Source organism: Camelus ferus, chromosome 10 (genome assembly GCF_009834535.1).
Source record: "Camelus ferus isolate YT-003-E chromosome 10, BCGSAC_Cfer_1.0, whole genome shotgun sequence".
Lineage (NCBI taxonomy): Eukaryota > Metazoa > Chordata > Mammalia > Artiodactyla > Camelidae > Camelus > Camelus ferus.
Genome location: NC_045705.1, coordinates 65,223,113 through 65,238,943, shown reverse-complemented (window position 1 = coordinate 65,238,943; position 15,831 = coordinate 65,223,113). Strand labels below are relative to the sequence as shown.

Below are 15,831 nucleotides of genomic sequence, written 5' to 3'. Positions count from 1 at the left end.
CTTTTCAAGGCTGCCTACTAATTCAGGTTATGGATAATGTAGTTTATTCACCCATTCACGTATTGATGGTAATTCACTTTGTTTCCAGGTTTTTGCCATTACAAACAATGCTGTGGTAAGTGCAGTAGGAGACTTTGAACATACATTACATAATCACGTGCCTTTCTTTGGGACAGATTCCCAGGAGTGGGGCTGCTACATTGAAAGGTTTTTTAAATTTTTCTTGAAAGGGATACAATAGATAACAATGCTTTTCCAAAAAAGAACTCACAGTAGGTGTTAGCACTATTTATTTATTGCAATTTGATGGTTACTTAAAGATTATCACCTTAATTTGCAGTTCCCTGTTTGGGATGTTGGTACCCTTTGATGTTTTCTGGCTATTTGGAATTGCTCTTCTTAGACTTGCCTATTCATAGTCTTTGCTCATTTTCTATTATTTTTGTGGTATTTCTACCTATATATGGGGAATCTATTTCCGGACGCTATTTTGTTGCACTGAGCTGTCTTTCCTACAACAATATCACATTGTTTCACTGTTGTGTCTTTTATACTGTGTGTATTATCTGTAAAGGCAAGCTCCTCCTCAACCTCGTTTACAAGTTTCCCCACTATTTCCTAGTTATTATTTTATATGACTTAAGGATGACTTAATCAAGCCCAACCTCATGGGATTCTAACCAAAATGCATCTGTATCTGTAAACTGACTTTGGAACTGACTTCATATTGCTTTCCATCTAAGATATGTGTACTTCAGTAGGCTCAGACACCGTTTTTAATCCTTCAATAAGACTCTATTTTATAGCTTTTTCCTCTTTTCATTTTTTTCAAAGAAAACAGGAAATCTCCTTTTACCTGAGTCGTCAACGGATCTGGTTTACAGCCGCGCGCCAGCCCCTCCCTTGTCCCTAGGTTCCGGGTTACCATGGGAATCGAGAATTAACGTCACCTAGGGCTTCTGCGCCGAACCGGAGGGTCGACCGTGAAGCCAGGGGCTGAGAGTGGGGTTTGCCCTACCTACGCATGCGCGCTCCTGCACCACTCCTCCCGGACCCTAAATCTCGTTCAGTTTGGGCTTTTCCGCCGAGACCTCTAGCTTAAACCCAGGGAAACTACTCCCCGGGGGAGTGGGAAAAAAATCTAATCAGTGGCAGCCAATCTCATGACAGTACGACGCAACCGAGCTTGGTTGACTCCTTCAACTCCAGCCAATGAGAGAGCTCTTGGCCCCATATGTCATAGAGTTTGCCCCACCCTATCTCCTCCTCTCTGGACTCCGAGCTCAGTTCGCGCAGTAACAAATGAAGTGCGCGCTGCGACACCTCCCAGCTCTCCAGGCTCGGCCGCCATTTCCTCGCCGGGCCTAACGGTCCGGCCAATCCCAGCGCGCATCGAGAAGAGTTAAGGCTCCACCAATCGTAGGCCGCCGATTCCAACCCCTTGCCTCGGCCCGGCCCAATCCAGGCCCCGGCCCCGTCGCCCCCGGCCCGCCCCCGCGGCGCCCTCTCTCCTCCCTCTTTGTGCGTCTCGCGCCGCCGCCGCCCGCCGCGTGAGAGGACGGGGTCCGCGCGTTCCGCGGCAGCGCAGTCAAGTCCCCCCCCCCCCGGAAGATTCGCGAAGGAGAAGCCGCCGCTGCCGAAAAGGAGCCGCTGGTGCCGGTCCCCTGGGGCGCCATGGCGACCGGAGCGAACGCCACGCCGCTGGGTAAGCTGGGCCCCCCCGGCCTCCCCCCTCTTCCTGGTCCTAAAGGGGACTTCGAGCCGGGGCCACCGCCTGCCCCCGGGCCTGGGGCGGGGCTGCTGGTGCCCGGGCCTCCGCCGCCCCCGCCCGTGGGCTCGGTGGGGGCCCTGACCGCGGCCTTCCCCTTCGCGGCACTGCCGCCGCCGCCGCCGCCGCCCCCGCCCCCCCCGCCTCCCCAGCAGCCGCCGCCGCCGCCCTCTCCGGGCTCCTCGTACGCGCCGCCGCAGCCGCCCCCTCCGCCGCCGCTCTACCAGCGGGTGTCGCCACCGCAGCCGCCGCCGCCACCCCAGCCGCCATGTCAGGACCAGCAGCCGGGCCCGGCCGGCGGCGGAGGAGGTGAGTCGGGCCGAGAGAGCGCGAGAGGCGCCGCGCGGACGGGCCCGGCCGGCTGAGGGGCGCGCAGCGGCGGCGACGGCGGCTGCACGCGGCAGGGGCGCGCGCGCGCGCGCACGGGGAGGCCCGGGCGGAGGCGCCATGGAGCGCGCGGCCTGGTTCTCGGGCCTCGAGTGCGCACGCGCGTTAGGGGAGGGAGCGGGCACGGCGGGAGGTTTGTTGCGCGCAGGCGCAGTGTGGAGCCCAGGCTTTGCGGTCCTACCAAAAGCGAGGCGGGGAGACGTTTCCCTGTTGCTCTCCGCCTGTAGTGTAGGGGAGAGGTTGTGGAGGGGGTCTTCTAGGGGATGGCGTGCTGAGTTCATGTCTGGAGGGTATGAAAGGGTCAACGACGTGGAGCATTCTCTTCCTTGGTTGTAGAGCCGTAAAGGGAGAAAAGTACCAAGACTAGCTTCTCTACTTACGCAGTAAGGCAGGATTTTTACTACAGAGAACCAAAGAAGTTGAAAGTCTTAAGGCGATGGTTGGGCCCGATTTTTTTGTGTGGCTCTTTGGGGGAGGGAATTCTGTTTCTTCCCTAATCTCCCTGTATCTACCTTGAAGAAGTCTGCTACACCTTCTCCTCTTTAGGCCTTCCCCCTGGGCCTGGCCCCTGAGAAGTAGAAGTCTTGTGTACCAAGTGTTAAGGTGTTTCTGTTTGTGTACTAGGGATGGGGTTTTGGCTACTATCCTATAGCTTTTTCTTTGTCGAACTTTTGATAAACCCTTAAGACACTAAGTATTCAACTGACCAGGAAAATTGAATGCTGATCTTGGCTAAACTTCAGAGAAAAAAGTGATCTTGTTGAAGAATTGAGATTTCTTGACTTAGAAGCCATGGGTTTAGTTGTATACTGGCCCCTTTAGAAAGATGATTGGTGGAGAGGTGGAGGTGGGAGGAGCCAGCAGGCCCCCATATTGTTTTATAGACTTGTCTAAATATTCACTCTGCTCTTCTGTTCCTTGGAGCTCTTAAGGCATTCATGAACCAGATGTAGTATGTATCTTCTAAACATTTTATTTCATTATTTGTAGCTTTACACATCGAAATTTATCTTGTTTACATCACAGAACTTTTGTGGACAAAAAAAGTGAAATCTTAACTTTTCAGACCCAGGTCCAGGTCCCCTTCTAGTGGCCATATGTCTCTTGACTCCTCAGGTTTGTCTTCCATCCTTTGCCATTTCCATTTTAGGTTCTCAGTTTCACAGTCTACTGAGGTTGTGTATAGTGTCATAAGCATCCTAAACGGCCTGTTCATGGTTTCTCTGCTGCTTTTCATTTGCATCTGATGAACTTTATCTCCTTTAGACTTCCCAAGTAAGAAGCGGAAGAGAAGCCGCTGGAACCAAGACACAATGGAACAGAAGACTGTGATTCCAGGAATGCCTACAGTTATTCCCCCTGGACTTACTCGGGAACAAGAAAGAGCTTATATAGGTAAATACACGTTCTGCACCCAAATGCATTTTCAGATTGTTAGAGTATGTTCTGAGCAACGTTTTATTTCTTGAAAATTTGAGATTTTAAAGTTTTCTCTTTTTCTGAGAGGTATGATCGGGTGTACTTGTGACTTTGATATAATCCATCAGTTTTTGCTCTTTGAGTCTTGCATTTGTAGCTCTTTGTTTTGGTCTGTTTGTAATAATGGTGTTCTCCATGAGTGCCAGAGGATAGAGGGGCCCAGTTAGGAGTGAGAATAGTCCCCAGTCCAGCACACAAACACACACACTACCCCCTTCAGTTGCTGTTCATTGCCAGTTGATGAGGTGAGTGTCTTAATGCCTCTCTGGACACTGCCCCAGTGGAGGACACTGCAGGTATTGTAAACTGAGTACCTTTTCACAGCATGACCTTTCACCGTAATTTCATATTTCTCCCTTCCCTAAAATGTGGTCTTTTATTTATTTTTTTTTTTAGGTACTTTCTGAAAGGGGGGAACTCAATCAAAAAGTGGTTCGGTTCTGAAAGTGTTTACAGTGCACCCCTTTTTACCATTTTGTTGAATTTAACCTTTCCTTCAGTGTCTTTTCTGGCTTGGTCTTTGGAGAGCTGTCTTAAAATGAGGGCTCTTGTATTTACTACTAAAGAATTCTGCTGGGAAAGGGATACTGCTTGGATATGGAATAATGAGGTATTTAGGATAATAGATCTTAACAGTTGGGAAACTTTGAGAATTAAGATTGACTGTTTACAGTAGTAATGAAGTTAATCTCAAAATTACCTTTTTTAAAAATACGTCTTTAATGCAAGTTTTACCTTTATGTACCTGTGGAGCTGTTTCAGAATTCACTTGGTAAACATTACCTACTAACCAAATAAACATCCCCTTTGGAGTACACTAGGGCAGATGCCTCCTAGACCTGTGAGGCTGTGGCCTTCATGAATAAAAATCTTCAAGGCTGGCACATTGTTGTTGTTGAGGATCTTAATCTCTCATGTTTTTAGACTGCTGAGAATTCTGAGGTGTTGGAATTGTCTATCACCTTTTTACAATACTAATCTTTTTTTCCCACTGTTTCAATCTCCTCCCACCCACCCCGTTACGTCTCATATTTGGTCCAGGTCTTGACAACCTTATGAAAATGTCCCTAGTGGAGTGCTATTCCAAGGACACAAGCAGATGTAGAAAATGGGAAAAAACAATTTACATCTCCAATTCTTTTCCTGCGGAGGGAGTTATTGCTCTGGGCCCTCAAGGGCTTATTTATAGCTATAATCAAAGTAGTTAGAATCAAAGCTGAGGCTGGTGTAGGTCTCGGCTCTTAGGAAAATAGCCTCTTTTTGATTTAGGTGCTACTGTTTACTCAGGTCAGATCCCATACCGCTACAGTCCCAGTCAAGAGGACTGCCTACCTCCATGAAGGTTACTTTCACCTGAAGTACTTGACTTAGTATTTGAACACCAAGTCAGAACTTTTTCTGGCATAAAAGAACGTTCGGGCCCATGTGTGTCTTACTGCGTCTCTGTCTCTCATGCTGCCTTGTACAGAATGTCCTCAGTATCTTCTCTTGGTATTAATGTGGATTTTCACTTCTTCAGATTTTGAATGGGTATGTTGTAGCCCTGTGGAATGTATTTAAAATTAGAAGGGTGTGTCTGGGGTTAGACATGAGTTAATTCTTGGAGCCAACTCAACTTTAACCCAAACTAGTAAGACTTTCCCTTATTAGAGATGCGTGCTTAGGACACTCAGATGCCACAAAGGTAAGAAACAGGCGGTTATTCAGCATGATAAAGAAAGCGATCTGGTTCTGCAGTTCCCAATATTTTGAGAAATCATCTGAGTAATATTTCCCTGCAGTCACTGAACTTTTGTGAAACCCTCATCTCTTTTTCACATACAGCCTCATCTGTCAAGGTCTGAGGGCCACATATATTCTCCTTGAGCCACATTTTCCATCTTCTGCACCCCTACCTACTTTTATTCCCCGCATAAGGAGCAAGTCTAAAAACAGACTTCTGGCATTTTATGGTTAACTGGTTTATTAAGGTATATGGATTGTCATAAAATTTGAATAAAAGCAACAGGTATTGGGAGATCCTTACTAGTATGGATCTGATTATGCATAAGGACTGTGTACAAACTTCTATAAGGTTGTTGAAATGGTTATTAAATGTTTTACTGGTTTAAGGAATTTCAAGCCTGGTATCATTGAAAATGATCTTTGCTCAACTGATATTTTTCCTTGTCCCATGTTAATTGAGTTTCATTTTGGGCTGTGTTTAATATTTAATGAAGAAAAACTCAAGAGTCTTGCACTTGAGAAAGTAATTTGATGGAAACAGGGTGTTGGTGATAACATACGGTTTGGTTCTGGATACCAATTGTATAGCAAGCCTTGGTGGGGAGGGAGAGGTGAAATACCTCCAAATAATTGCTTTGATGTTAGTGAATAGTCTACTGCTAACCCCTCTTCCAACAAACTGTTTGCTTCCTTAAGTGATAACCATTTTGGAGTGAAAAATATTTATAGATGTAAATGGACTCCTGCCGATAAGTGGTTGGGGGTTTTTGCCTCAATGTGTTCACTGATCAGTCGTCCCTTTCAAAGTCTCCGAGTTCTTCATGCTTGTTGTTGAGATTTGAGATGTTTTTTGGTAACATTGTCTTTTTTCCATCCTTTTTTTTCTTTCCTAACCTGGTTTCTTCCAGTGCAACTGCAGATAGAAGACCTGACTCGTAAACTGCGCACAGGAGACCTGGGCATCCCCCCTAACCCTGAGGACAGGTTGGGAAACAGTTTTAACCAGCTGACAGTAACGCTTTTACCTTTTTCTCAATACATTTTACTGGTGGCAACATGTTGTGTCAGTTCAATAAAATCCTAGTAAGACAACTGGTATTCTGACCATTCTGGGGACTGGAGTGTAAATTAGCAGTATATATGGTCAGTCTTCAGTTAGAAATGATGAAATTTAATTACTAGCAGAATCAAAAATTACAGGAAAATGGACAACTGGTTTTCAATTGGTAAGCATGTAGATTTTAACCTGATTTACCCACTGGTAGGGACAGTGAGGTGGCCCATTAACCAACCTTTTTCAGTACCTGCTTTGGCTGAAAGCCCAGGCTATAGAATTTTCCTCACAGGTACTACACAATTCAGGGATTAAGAATATTTTTGAGCATCACTTGAGTTTGAGCAGGCTAGAAACTCAGTCTGGTCAACTCAGTGCTGCAGTCTTCTGCTCATGGTTTTGACATGGTTTTAAAATAGATGAGATTCTAACCAACTTCCTTCACTGCCAGTTAATTTTCAGCCTTGGCCAATTGCCTGAGGTGTTGGGAGGGGCCAGAATATTCTCACCTGTTGGGAAGGCAAGCAACCAACCCTAAATTACCTTTTTTTTTTTTTTTTTTAAGGGGAGTGTTGTCCTCCAACAGCTGTTGTCATATTTCAGTTTACAGTTTCTCCCACCTCTGAAAAGTAAAAAGTCTGTTTGAGAGAAGTGAACGTTTTAAACAGGAATTTTTATTGGCAGGCTGATAATTGAACAGCTAAAATCTGGTCCATTTAACAGAAGGGCAGTATGCTTCCCTCTTAATTAAATTTCTTTTAGTGCATGCAGTGTAGTTGACACTTTCCTTTAAAAATTATTGGTTCTAGTTTTTGTTACTCAATAGTTCAATCAGGAAGATGATGTGATGTTTTTAGAAATCACTCACTTAAGCATCTTTCTGCTGCCCTTTGTCAGGAAACAAATCAACTTATTTCTCTATATTGATTCTAATTTTGCTTAATTAAATTTATTATTTTTTCACCTATAGATATTGATTGGAGGGTTGTGTTGTGTTTTATATTTTGATTTTTTTTTTTTTTTAAAGATTTGCATTGTAGGTTGTAGACCACAACTGTTGAGTGCCTTTTTGGCCTTTTTCCTTTTAATATGTCTACAGGTTACCAGGCAGTTCCTCAAAAGGTTGAGTTTTTAACAAACCTTTGCTTCCTGGAGAATTGGGATTAGAATTTAGTTGATCAATATGATGCCTGTTTGAAGTGAAGAAGTTGGGCCAGTCTGACCTCTAGAATATTGACTTTTGCCTTTCACATCCACAATTTGGAAAGAGGTTACACTGTTGTGAGGCCTTTAAATGACCAATTTCATACTGGTAAAACTTACTTTGGTGATCAGCCAGAAATGCTTAACTCTAGACAGCTATGGGGTAGGAATTAGAAATGTCAAGCATGTTAGAAATAAAACCAGAGCAGAGGTTTTTTTCCTCCCTTGTATTCAGTTTGAAAGAGGCCCTAATGCCTGATGGTTTTGCTTTTGAGCCCAGGTTGGAGGGAAATGCATGAGTTTCTTAAGATTATTTAAGAAGGTGTATTCTCAATATTAAGCCACTTATGCTATACTGATGTTGCTTAAGTTAAAAATGTTTTAAAATCTTTTATAGATGTAAATGTATAAGATGATAGTCTAATGAGCTGGGGTATGTTTGCTTTTGTTCACTATTATTTGATTGTGCTAACAGTTTATACAGATGCTAGAAACGGAGGTATCATTTAGCCGTCATTAGCCATGAACAAACCTGACCTTTTATTCCATCGTGTGTGTAACGTGGTATGACATGGTTCCCTTTAGGCTGAAGACAGTGGGAGCAGCCGAGTTCAGTCCTTGCTCTCCAACTAGGCAAGGTTCTCTCAACTAAACCAAGGGTATAGGAGTCTTGACTATTTTCAGGATGTTTTTTTTTTTAATAACCTGATCCACATGGTCTCTTCCCTTCTTGCAGCTGCTACTAAATTTTCATTCAGAATATCAAGCTATGATCCTTTTTGTAATCTTAACTCAGAATTCTAGGAGTGTAACTTCTCTTTTTTTGTTACCGCAAAATCCAGCTGTGGTAAACTGACCATTTTATCATTACTATTTTTTACTTGTAGCAACAGCATTTTATTCCTTAAAAAAAGAGAGAGAGAGAAAATCTGCTTTCTGGACTTGTAAACTCTGGTGGAGAATCATAGGTTTTCCCCTTGCCGTTTGCAGGTTCAGACCCTAGACAAGTACTTGACCAAATCTGCACTTGCAGCCTCTCTCAGACGCTGCGTTAGCAATTTAACATTTTTCTCTACCCAGACTCCCTAACCTCGAACAGCCAGAAAACAGGTTGACTCCTGGGCCTTGGACGCAGCCAGCCAGGCCATTGAAGGAAAAGCAGAGACGAAGCCTTGAACCATCTCTCTCCATTGTGGGGGCCAAGTAGCTGCAGTAGCCTTGAGTCCCAGTTGCATTGGGTTAAAGAGCTCGTACTTACCATGTGACAGGGGTGCAGACATTCTTCCTGATAGGGCATGAGCTCTGCAGGAGTTAACATTTTACCTAAACTTGGGGTTTTCGTGGTTCATAAAGTTGTAATATTGTTAATTTTTTTCAAATGAAAGAAAACTCATTTGGCAAGAGGAACCCAGAAGGTGATACTGTCCTTGCCATTTATAGTCCTAAAGATTTTCCCCGAGAAGGACAGACTTTTTTCCCCCCTCATCACTTTTAGAAGCAGAACAATTTTTTTCCTTTCTCACACACATCCCCGTCCCCCTTAATGCTAAGCCAGCTTCCACCTCCCCATTCCACACGATCTTGAATAGCACACGTTATGGTTGGTTCCTCCGAAGAATGTTGTGTTAGGGTCTGAGAGGCAGAGGGGCAGGGGAAGACTTATTTTAGCCCTATGGGGATGAGAGAAAAGTGAAGGCAGAGCGGTAACGGTCGTCTGTTTCCCACAGGTCCCCTTCCCCTGAGCCCATCTACAATAGTGAGGGGAAGCGGCTCAACACTCGCGAGTTCCGCACCCGCAAGAAGCTGGAAGAGGAGCGGCATAACCTCATCACTGAAATGGTTGCTCTGAACCCTGATTTCAAGCCACCTGCAGATTACAAGTAAGCTGAAGGCTTAGGTGATCTGGGACAAGGACACCTGCAGATGGGATGTGGTCCGTGGTAGAACAGTTTTAGTACTAACTATCCCTTAACCCCCACTCACCTGTTAATTAACACGTGGTGCCAAGGGTTATTTCTAGAAGAGTTGTCAGTTACCTGTGTCATCACAGAAATGTGCAGTGTCTATGAATCTTTTCTTTCTTAGACCTCCAGCAACACGTGTGAGTGATAAAGTTATGATTCCACAAGATGAGTATCCAGAAATCAACTTTGTGGGGCTGCTGATTGGGCCCAGGTGAGTAAGTACTATCCTGTGGGATGTAGAGTTCCTAAGAACCTGTGACATGCGTCTGTCTTGGGCCTAATCGGGTGCCGTTGGTGGCTCTCCTTCCTATTTTTGGTAGGATGTTCACTTTGGGTAAGTTCAAGCCTTTCCTTGAGGAAATTTCTTAACTTCCCCATTTTACCGCAGAGAAGTCACATCTTGAGGATTGCTGTGACTATGACCTTAAAACTTAGAGATCATGGAGCTCTTGGTGGGAAAATCCAGTTCTCTACACTCACAGTATCCTACCAGTGCCTAATGATCCCCTCTGGCACGTGAATTGGCGTCTCAGGTGTGTAATAGCAATGATCTTTTCTGCCTCTGGTAGAGGGAACACCTTGAAGAACATAGAGAAGGAGTGTAACGCCAAGATTATGATCCGGGGGAAAGGGTCTGTGAAAGAAGGGAAGGTCGGGCGCAAAGATGGCCAGATGCTGCCAGGAGAAGATGAGCCACTTCATGCCCTGGTTACTGCCAATACTATGGAGAATGTGAAGAAAGCCGTGGAACAGGTGAGGGAGCCAGAAAGGAAGCCTTTTGCCAGAAATCTAGGTGGTAGTCGATAGTCCTGGGACTTAAATAACTGGGCCTGTGGCATCTTCACCAGATAAGGAACATCCTGAAGCAGGGTATTGAGACCCCTGAGGACCAGAACGATCTACGGAAGATGCAGCTTCGAGAGTTGGCTCGCTTGAATGGAACCCTTCGGGAAGACGATAACAGGTGTGTGGTTGGTTTAGAGAGGAGGGCACAGAAGCCTGAAAAACCTGTGGAAGGAGGGTGATTGACCATAGCCCTCAAGGTGACTTTTTTCTTTCAACAGGATCTTAAGACCCTGGCAGAGCTCGGAAACCCGCAGCATTACCAATACCACAGTGTGTACCAAGTGTGGAGGGGCTGGCCACATTGCTTCTGATTGCAAATTCCAGAGGTGAGGGAGTAGTTGTCTCTAGGTAGCCCGTGGTGTACAAGTCGGCTCTTGAGCACATGGGTTGGTTCCTGTTACCTATAGATCCAAGAGAAGCTTCCTTCTGTGAATGTGGTCTGTAATGGTGTGATTTAAAGCCCAGAAAGATTAGAAATGGCCAGTGCTGAATACCCGTGTTCTATTGTTCATCTTGAGCCCAGGAAAACTGGAAACTTCCCTCTGGGTGTTTGTTCACTGTGGCTCAGTATTAAATTAATTTCCATTTGCTACTTGAGATTGGTGTAAGAAGACTGAGCAACCTATGGTGTGTTGACCATTTGGGAACCAGCACTTGATGGCAACATTGTTTGACTTTGGGTGGTAGCTAGGAAAAGCTTTGTTAAGAATGGTCTGGTAGTTGCTTCAGCCTTGTATAGGTTTTTCTTCTCAAACCTGGAATGTAGAAATTGATGAAACTTGCTATTTGGAAAAACCTGTGCTTTCCTAGCTGGTGTGGTGCCTACTGTCTCCTCTCTTCTTGCCCCAGTGGTCTCTGCTGTGGCAGAAATACACATGGTAATCCCAGATGCAGAGCTGGGCATGGAACTGAAGAGCTCATGAGACTAATTTGAAAAAGGGGTTAGAAAGGGTGACTGGATTCCTCAAAACTTCCTCTGTGTAGATTCCTCACAGTAAAAGTTTCCTTTTTAATAAGTTTTTTTCCCTTCTCCTTGTGTTCCACACCCCACCTTTAGGCCTGGTGACCCTCAGTCAGCTCAGGATAAAGCACGGATGGATAAGGAATACTTGTCCCTCATGGCTGAACTGGGGGAGGCACCCGTGCCCGCATCTGTAGGCTCCACCTCTGGACCTGCCACCACACCTCTGGCCAGTGCACCTCGGCCTGCTGCTCCCGCCAACAACCCACCTCCGCCGGTGAGCTTCAGGGGCTGGTTGTAACAGCCTCGGCCCCCTATTCTCTTCCTAAGAGACTGAGGGTTGTGGCCAGGGGCTTTGGGTAGAGCAGGCTGGTGGACATGGCTGGCAACATTGTTCTTTCGGGATGTCAGGAATGTTTGGGGACCTCTCAGTTAGGGAAGAGCTTGTCCTTGTGTTCTGGTCCTGTGGCGTAGCCGAAAGAACAGTGTTGCCACCAGGGGGAGCAGGCAGGGACATCGGCAGGAAGTGCTCTCACATAGTCTCTCATGTCCACCACGCAGAGCCGCCCACCCTGGATGAATTCTGGTCCTTCAGAGAGTCGGCCCTACCACGGCATGCATGGAGGTGGGCCCGGTGGGCCCGGAGGTGGCCCCCACAGTTTCCCACACCCACTACCCAGCCTGGCAGGTGGGCATGGTGGACATCCCATGCAGCACAACCCTAATGGACCCCCACCCCCGTGGATGCAGCCGCCGCCGCCACCGATGAACCAGGGCCCCCACCCACCTGGGCACCATGGCCCTCCTCCAATGGGTAAGTAAGTGTCAGACCAGAAACTTTGGGGCTTTGGGATAAGTAAGGGTTTATATCAGGTCGCTGCAGACTGGAAACTCTCAAAGTGTTCAGGTATTGGGCTGAGATTTGCTAAGGCTCGGGCCCCAGTAGGAGGAAGACCCCATCCTAATTCAGGAAGGAATTTCTGTGTGGGGTAGGCACAAGCCTACCTCTTAAGGTAGTGTTCCAGAACCACTTTTGTAAGGGTAGTGATTGCAAGTTGTGTGACTAAATAAGCTGTTGGTGGGGGCGTCGTCTTCCCTGGCCAGTTCCAGTGTCCTGCTAAGTCCCTGCTCTTTCCTTCCATCAAGATCAGTACCTGGGAAGTACGCCTGTGGGCTCTGGGGTCTATCGCCTGCATCAAGGAAAAGGTAATGGAGCCTGGCTGTCTGCTCACTAGAGGGTGTCACCTGCCTAGGCCTGGGAGTGAGTGGGGGCTCTGTTGCAAATCCCTCTCCTGAGGCCTCACCCTCATCTCCACCTACCTGCAGGTATGATGCCGCCGCCACCTATGGGCATGATGCCGCCGCCGCCGCCGCCTCCCAGTGGGCAGCCCCCGCCTCCTCCCTCTGGTCCTCTTCCCCCATGGCAACAGCAGCAGCAGCAGCCTCCGCCTCCCCCTCCGCCCAGCAGCAGTATGGCTTCCAGTACCCCCTTGCCATGGCAGCAAAGTGAGTAGAATATTTTGGGCTTGTGGGGGTGGGTGGGATTGGGGGGGTTGGGGCTGAGAGGAACGAAAGACCCTCACAGCTCAGGCAGGCAGGCACCTTGGGATGAGACTCTGGTCTCTGATGGGGAGTAAACAGAAAGGGCCTTGTGGTCCCTCGGAGTCTTGGGGAGGAGAGCTGATGTTTGGCGTGGTGTCTATGGGGAAAGGTTTGTGGGATCTGGTGGGGGAGGCCGCCATCATAGGTAGGGTGCCAGAAGTCCAGGCTCTCAGGCTGTGTGAGCTGTTGGCTGGCCTGAGCCTATGCTTATGGCTAGGGTTGGGGGTAGGGTGCACGCATGCTCTGGAGAGGGATGTGACTGGGGCCTGAGAGACTGCAGGGGTGGGACCAGGCAGTGGGGAGGGTAGCTGTGGCCTTGAGGTTGAATGTGCGTTCGGTGGTGGCGGCGGATGGGCGGAGGGATGTCAGAGCCGGTTCTTGTGTCTGGTACCTTCCCTTCAGCCCTTCCAGGGGCATTGGTGACAAAGGGCTTACTCTGTTAAGCCTAGAGACCTCGAGGCTAACCCCAGGGTAGTCCTGCCCACCCCTCCACTCCCCATCACCAGGACAGCCCCGCCTGCCCGCCCCCCACCACCGTACCGCATGCCAAGCAAGGAGCAGGCGTCCCTCGCCCCCCATCCCAAGGCAGCAGCCGCAGTGAGCCGCGGTGTGCCCCCGCGCGTGTGACCTTGGGCTTCTTTACCACCCCAGATACGACGACTACCACCACGAGCGCTGGCACAGGGTCCATCCCGCCATGGCAACAGCAGCAGGCGGCTGCCGCAGCTTCTCCAGGAGCCCCTCAGATGCAAGGCAACCCCACTATGGTGCCCCTGCCCCCAGGGGTCCAGCCGCCTCTGCCGCCCGGGGCCCCTCCCCCTCCGCCGCCTCCGCCGCCTGGTTCCGCCGGCATGATGTATGCCCCGCCCCCCCCTCCTCCGCCTCCCATGGACCCTTCTAACTTTGTCACCATGATGGGCATGGGGGTGGCGGGCATGCCACCCTTCGGGATGCCTCCAGCTCCCCCACCGCCTCCACCACAGAACTAGACTCGGTTTTTTAAGAAAATATATATTATATATAGAGAGAATTGGTCTCGTTTAAACACGCCGAACCTCACCATATGGAGCCAGACATTGGGACGCACGCATGTGATTGTGTGCACGCATGTGTGTGTGTGCACGCACCGGGCTGGGCCAAGCGACTGAGGACTCGCTTGGGAACGGGCAGGTGGTAGTAGGGGCGCCAGCTTGGGCTCTCCTGGCGCCCCGTAGCATCGAGTGTCTTCTTTGTCTTCTTTCTCTCCTCACCCAAATCCCTTTGCCTCTCCCCAAACCGGGCCGCCAGGATCCCTCCCCGCAGCAGCGATGGCCCGAGCCATGAGAGTGAGGACTTTCCGCGCCCATTGGTGACCCTTCCAGGCAGACAGCCTCAGCAGCGCCCCTGGTGGACAGGATGGTTCGGCAAAGCAGCCTGAGTTATTTTTGTGGACGGAATCAGAACACGCTGGCTCCATATTGTGAAATTTTTATTAATTTTTTTCTTTTTCCTTTGTTATTTCCTTATCTTTTCTTTTCTTCAGACTCCGTCCAAGGAGATGCTCTCCCCGGTCTTCTGCTGCAATTAGATTCCTTTCCCTCTTCTCATTCCTTGTTCTTCTCTTTCTAAGGAGAGAGGAACAAATGGTTTTTAGGCAAAGGCTTTTGGCCATCAGTGTTGGGCTAGTTGAGGGAGGTGGGGGATGTTTCTTTGGATCTAAGATTTTCAAGGTGCCATAGTCACCCTGAGGTTTTTTACTTTTAAGTGTGAGGTTTTGTCTCTGCCACCCTTGTAGAGTAGTGGGTTAATCCCCAGGTCCAGGGCCCATATCCATCCTGGCACCCCTGCCAGCGGTAGGTGGGGTGCCTAAGCCCCCTTGGGCTTGTCTGCCAGCCCAGAGAGTCTTTTTCACGCTCTCTGAGCACCTAAGCTGCCTCAGATTCCATTTGTTCCTCTCCTTCCTGGAAGGCTTCCTTTTAAAGTTTATTTTAGTCCCAAACGTCTGAATGTTTTGCAGTGTCTAGGGGTTTGAGCCCCTTGTTTTTGTTCTGCTTCCTTTTTTCTTCCTTCCCTCTTCATGGAGTGATTATGTTGACAATAATGTATAATGCGCGTTCTCTTCACTGGTTTATCTGCAGAAATTTCTCTGGGCTTTTTTTTTTCGGTGTATGATTCAACACTGCGTTAAAGGGGGATGTTCCATTGAATAAAAGAGCAGTGTGGTTTTCTGGGTCTGTTTATTTTCTTTTCTCTTAAACCCCCTCTGCCATCATCAGCAGCAGCACCAGTTACCTTCCCTGTGTTCAGCCCCTGGCCCCACTTATCCCCTTCTCCCAGGGAAGCCTCTGGGACCTTCATTAAGGAAGCTCCCTACCAGCCTCCCTGTGTAGTTCTGCTGGGGGAAGCTGGTGTGTGGGCGGCCCCACCTTTTCACTCTTGTTTACTAGTTAATGGCTGAGAACCAGGGTTCCCTCCCTCACTCATTGGTCCCTGTCCTTTTGAAGGCCTTTTCCTGGGGCTTGGACCCCTACATTTGGTGAGCTCCAGTTGTGATTTGTGCCTGGAAGCTGCCACCTGACTGAGGCTCTGGTCCTGGGGAGACATCAGCACTAAAGGTCAAGCCTACTAATCCTGCCTGTCAGGCTCAGAGCTGCTAAAATTAAAACCGCCAAGTGGCTTTTTCTTTCTCTGCTGGTGACTCGCTGCCTGCCAGCAGTGCAAGCTTCAAGGAGTGGTGGGGGCAGGAGAAAGGGCCCTGTCTTGTGCTTTGTAAGCACTTCTTTGCAGAGGGTCTCAGGCTATGCTGTTCGGTTCGTTCTTGTCGGGGAGCGGACAGGGCCTGTCACAGCACCAGGGAAGTCCA

General features: G+C 48.3%; 1 protein-coding gene across 10 annotated transcripts; it reads left to right on the top strand.

Moving 5' to 3' along the window:
- Positions 1-1,290: 1,290 nt before the first annotated feature.
- On the top strand, positions 1,291-15,198 carry SF1 (splicing factor 1). Of its 10 annotated transcripts, XM_032489748.1 has the most exons (14): positions 1,294-1,705; positions 3,422-3,550; positions 6,268-6,343; positions 9,344-9,496; positions 9,702-9,791; positions 10,150-10,333; positions 10,429-10,544; positions 10,645-10,752; positions 11,484-11,664; positions 11,928-12,201; positions 12,534-12,593; positions 12,714-12,893; positions 13,641-13,845; positions 14,277-15,198. In XM_032489748.1, exons 1-14 carry the CDS (start codon positions 1,675-1,677, stop codon positions 14,404-14,406), a joined length of 1,917 nt encoding a protein of 638 aa, XP_032345639.1. In that variant the 5' UTR covers positions 1,294-1,674; the 3' UTR covers positions 14,407-15,198. The 10 variants fall into 10 exon arrangements, with proteins under 10 accessions (XP_032345630.1, XP_032345632.1, XP_032345634.1 ...); XM_032489739.1 differs by lacking the exon at positions 13,641-13,845 and having other exon boundaries at positions 1,291-2,077; XM_032489741.1 differs by lacking the exon at positions 14,277-15,198 and having other exon boundaries at positions 1,292-1,705; positions 11,949-12,201; positions 13,641-14,021.
- The last annotated feature ends 633 nt before the right edge of the window (positions 15,199-15,831 follow it).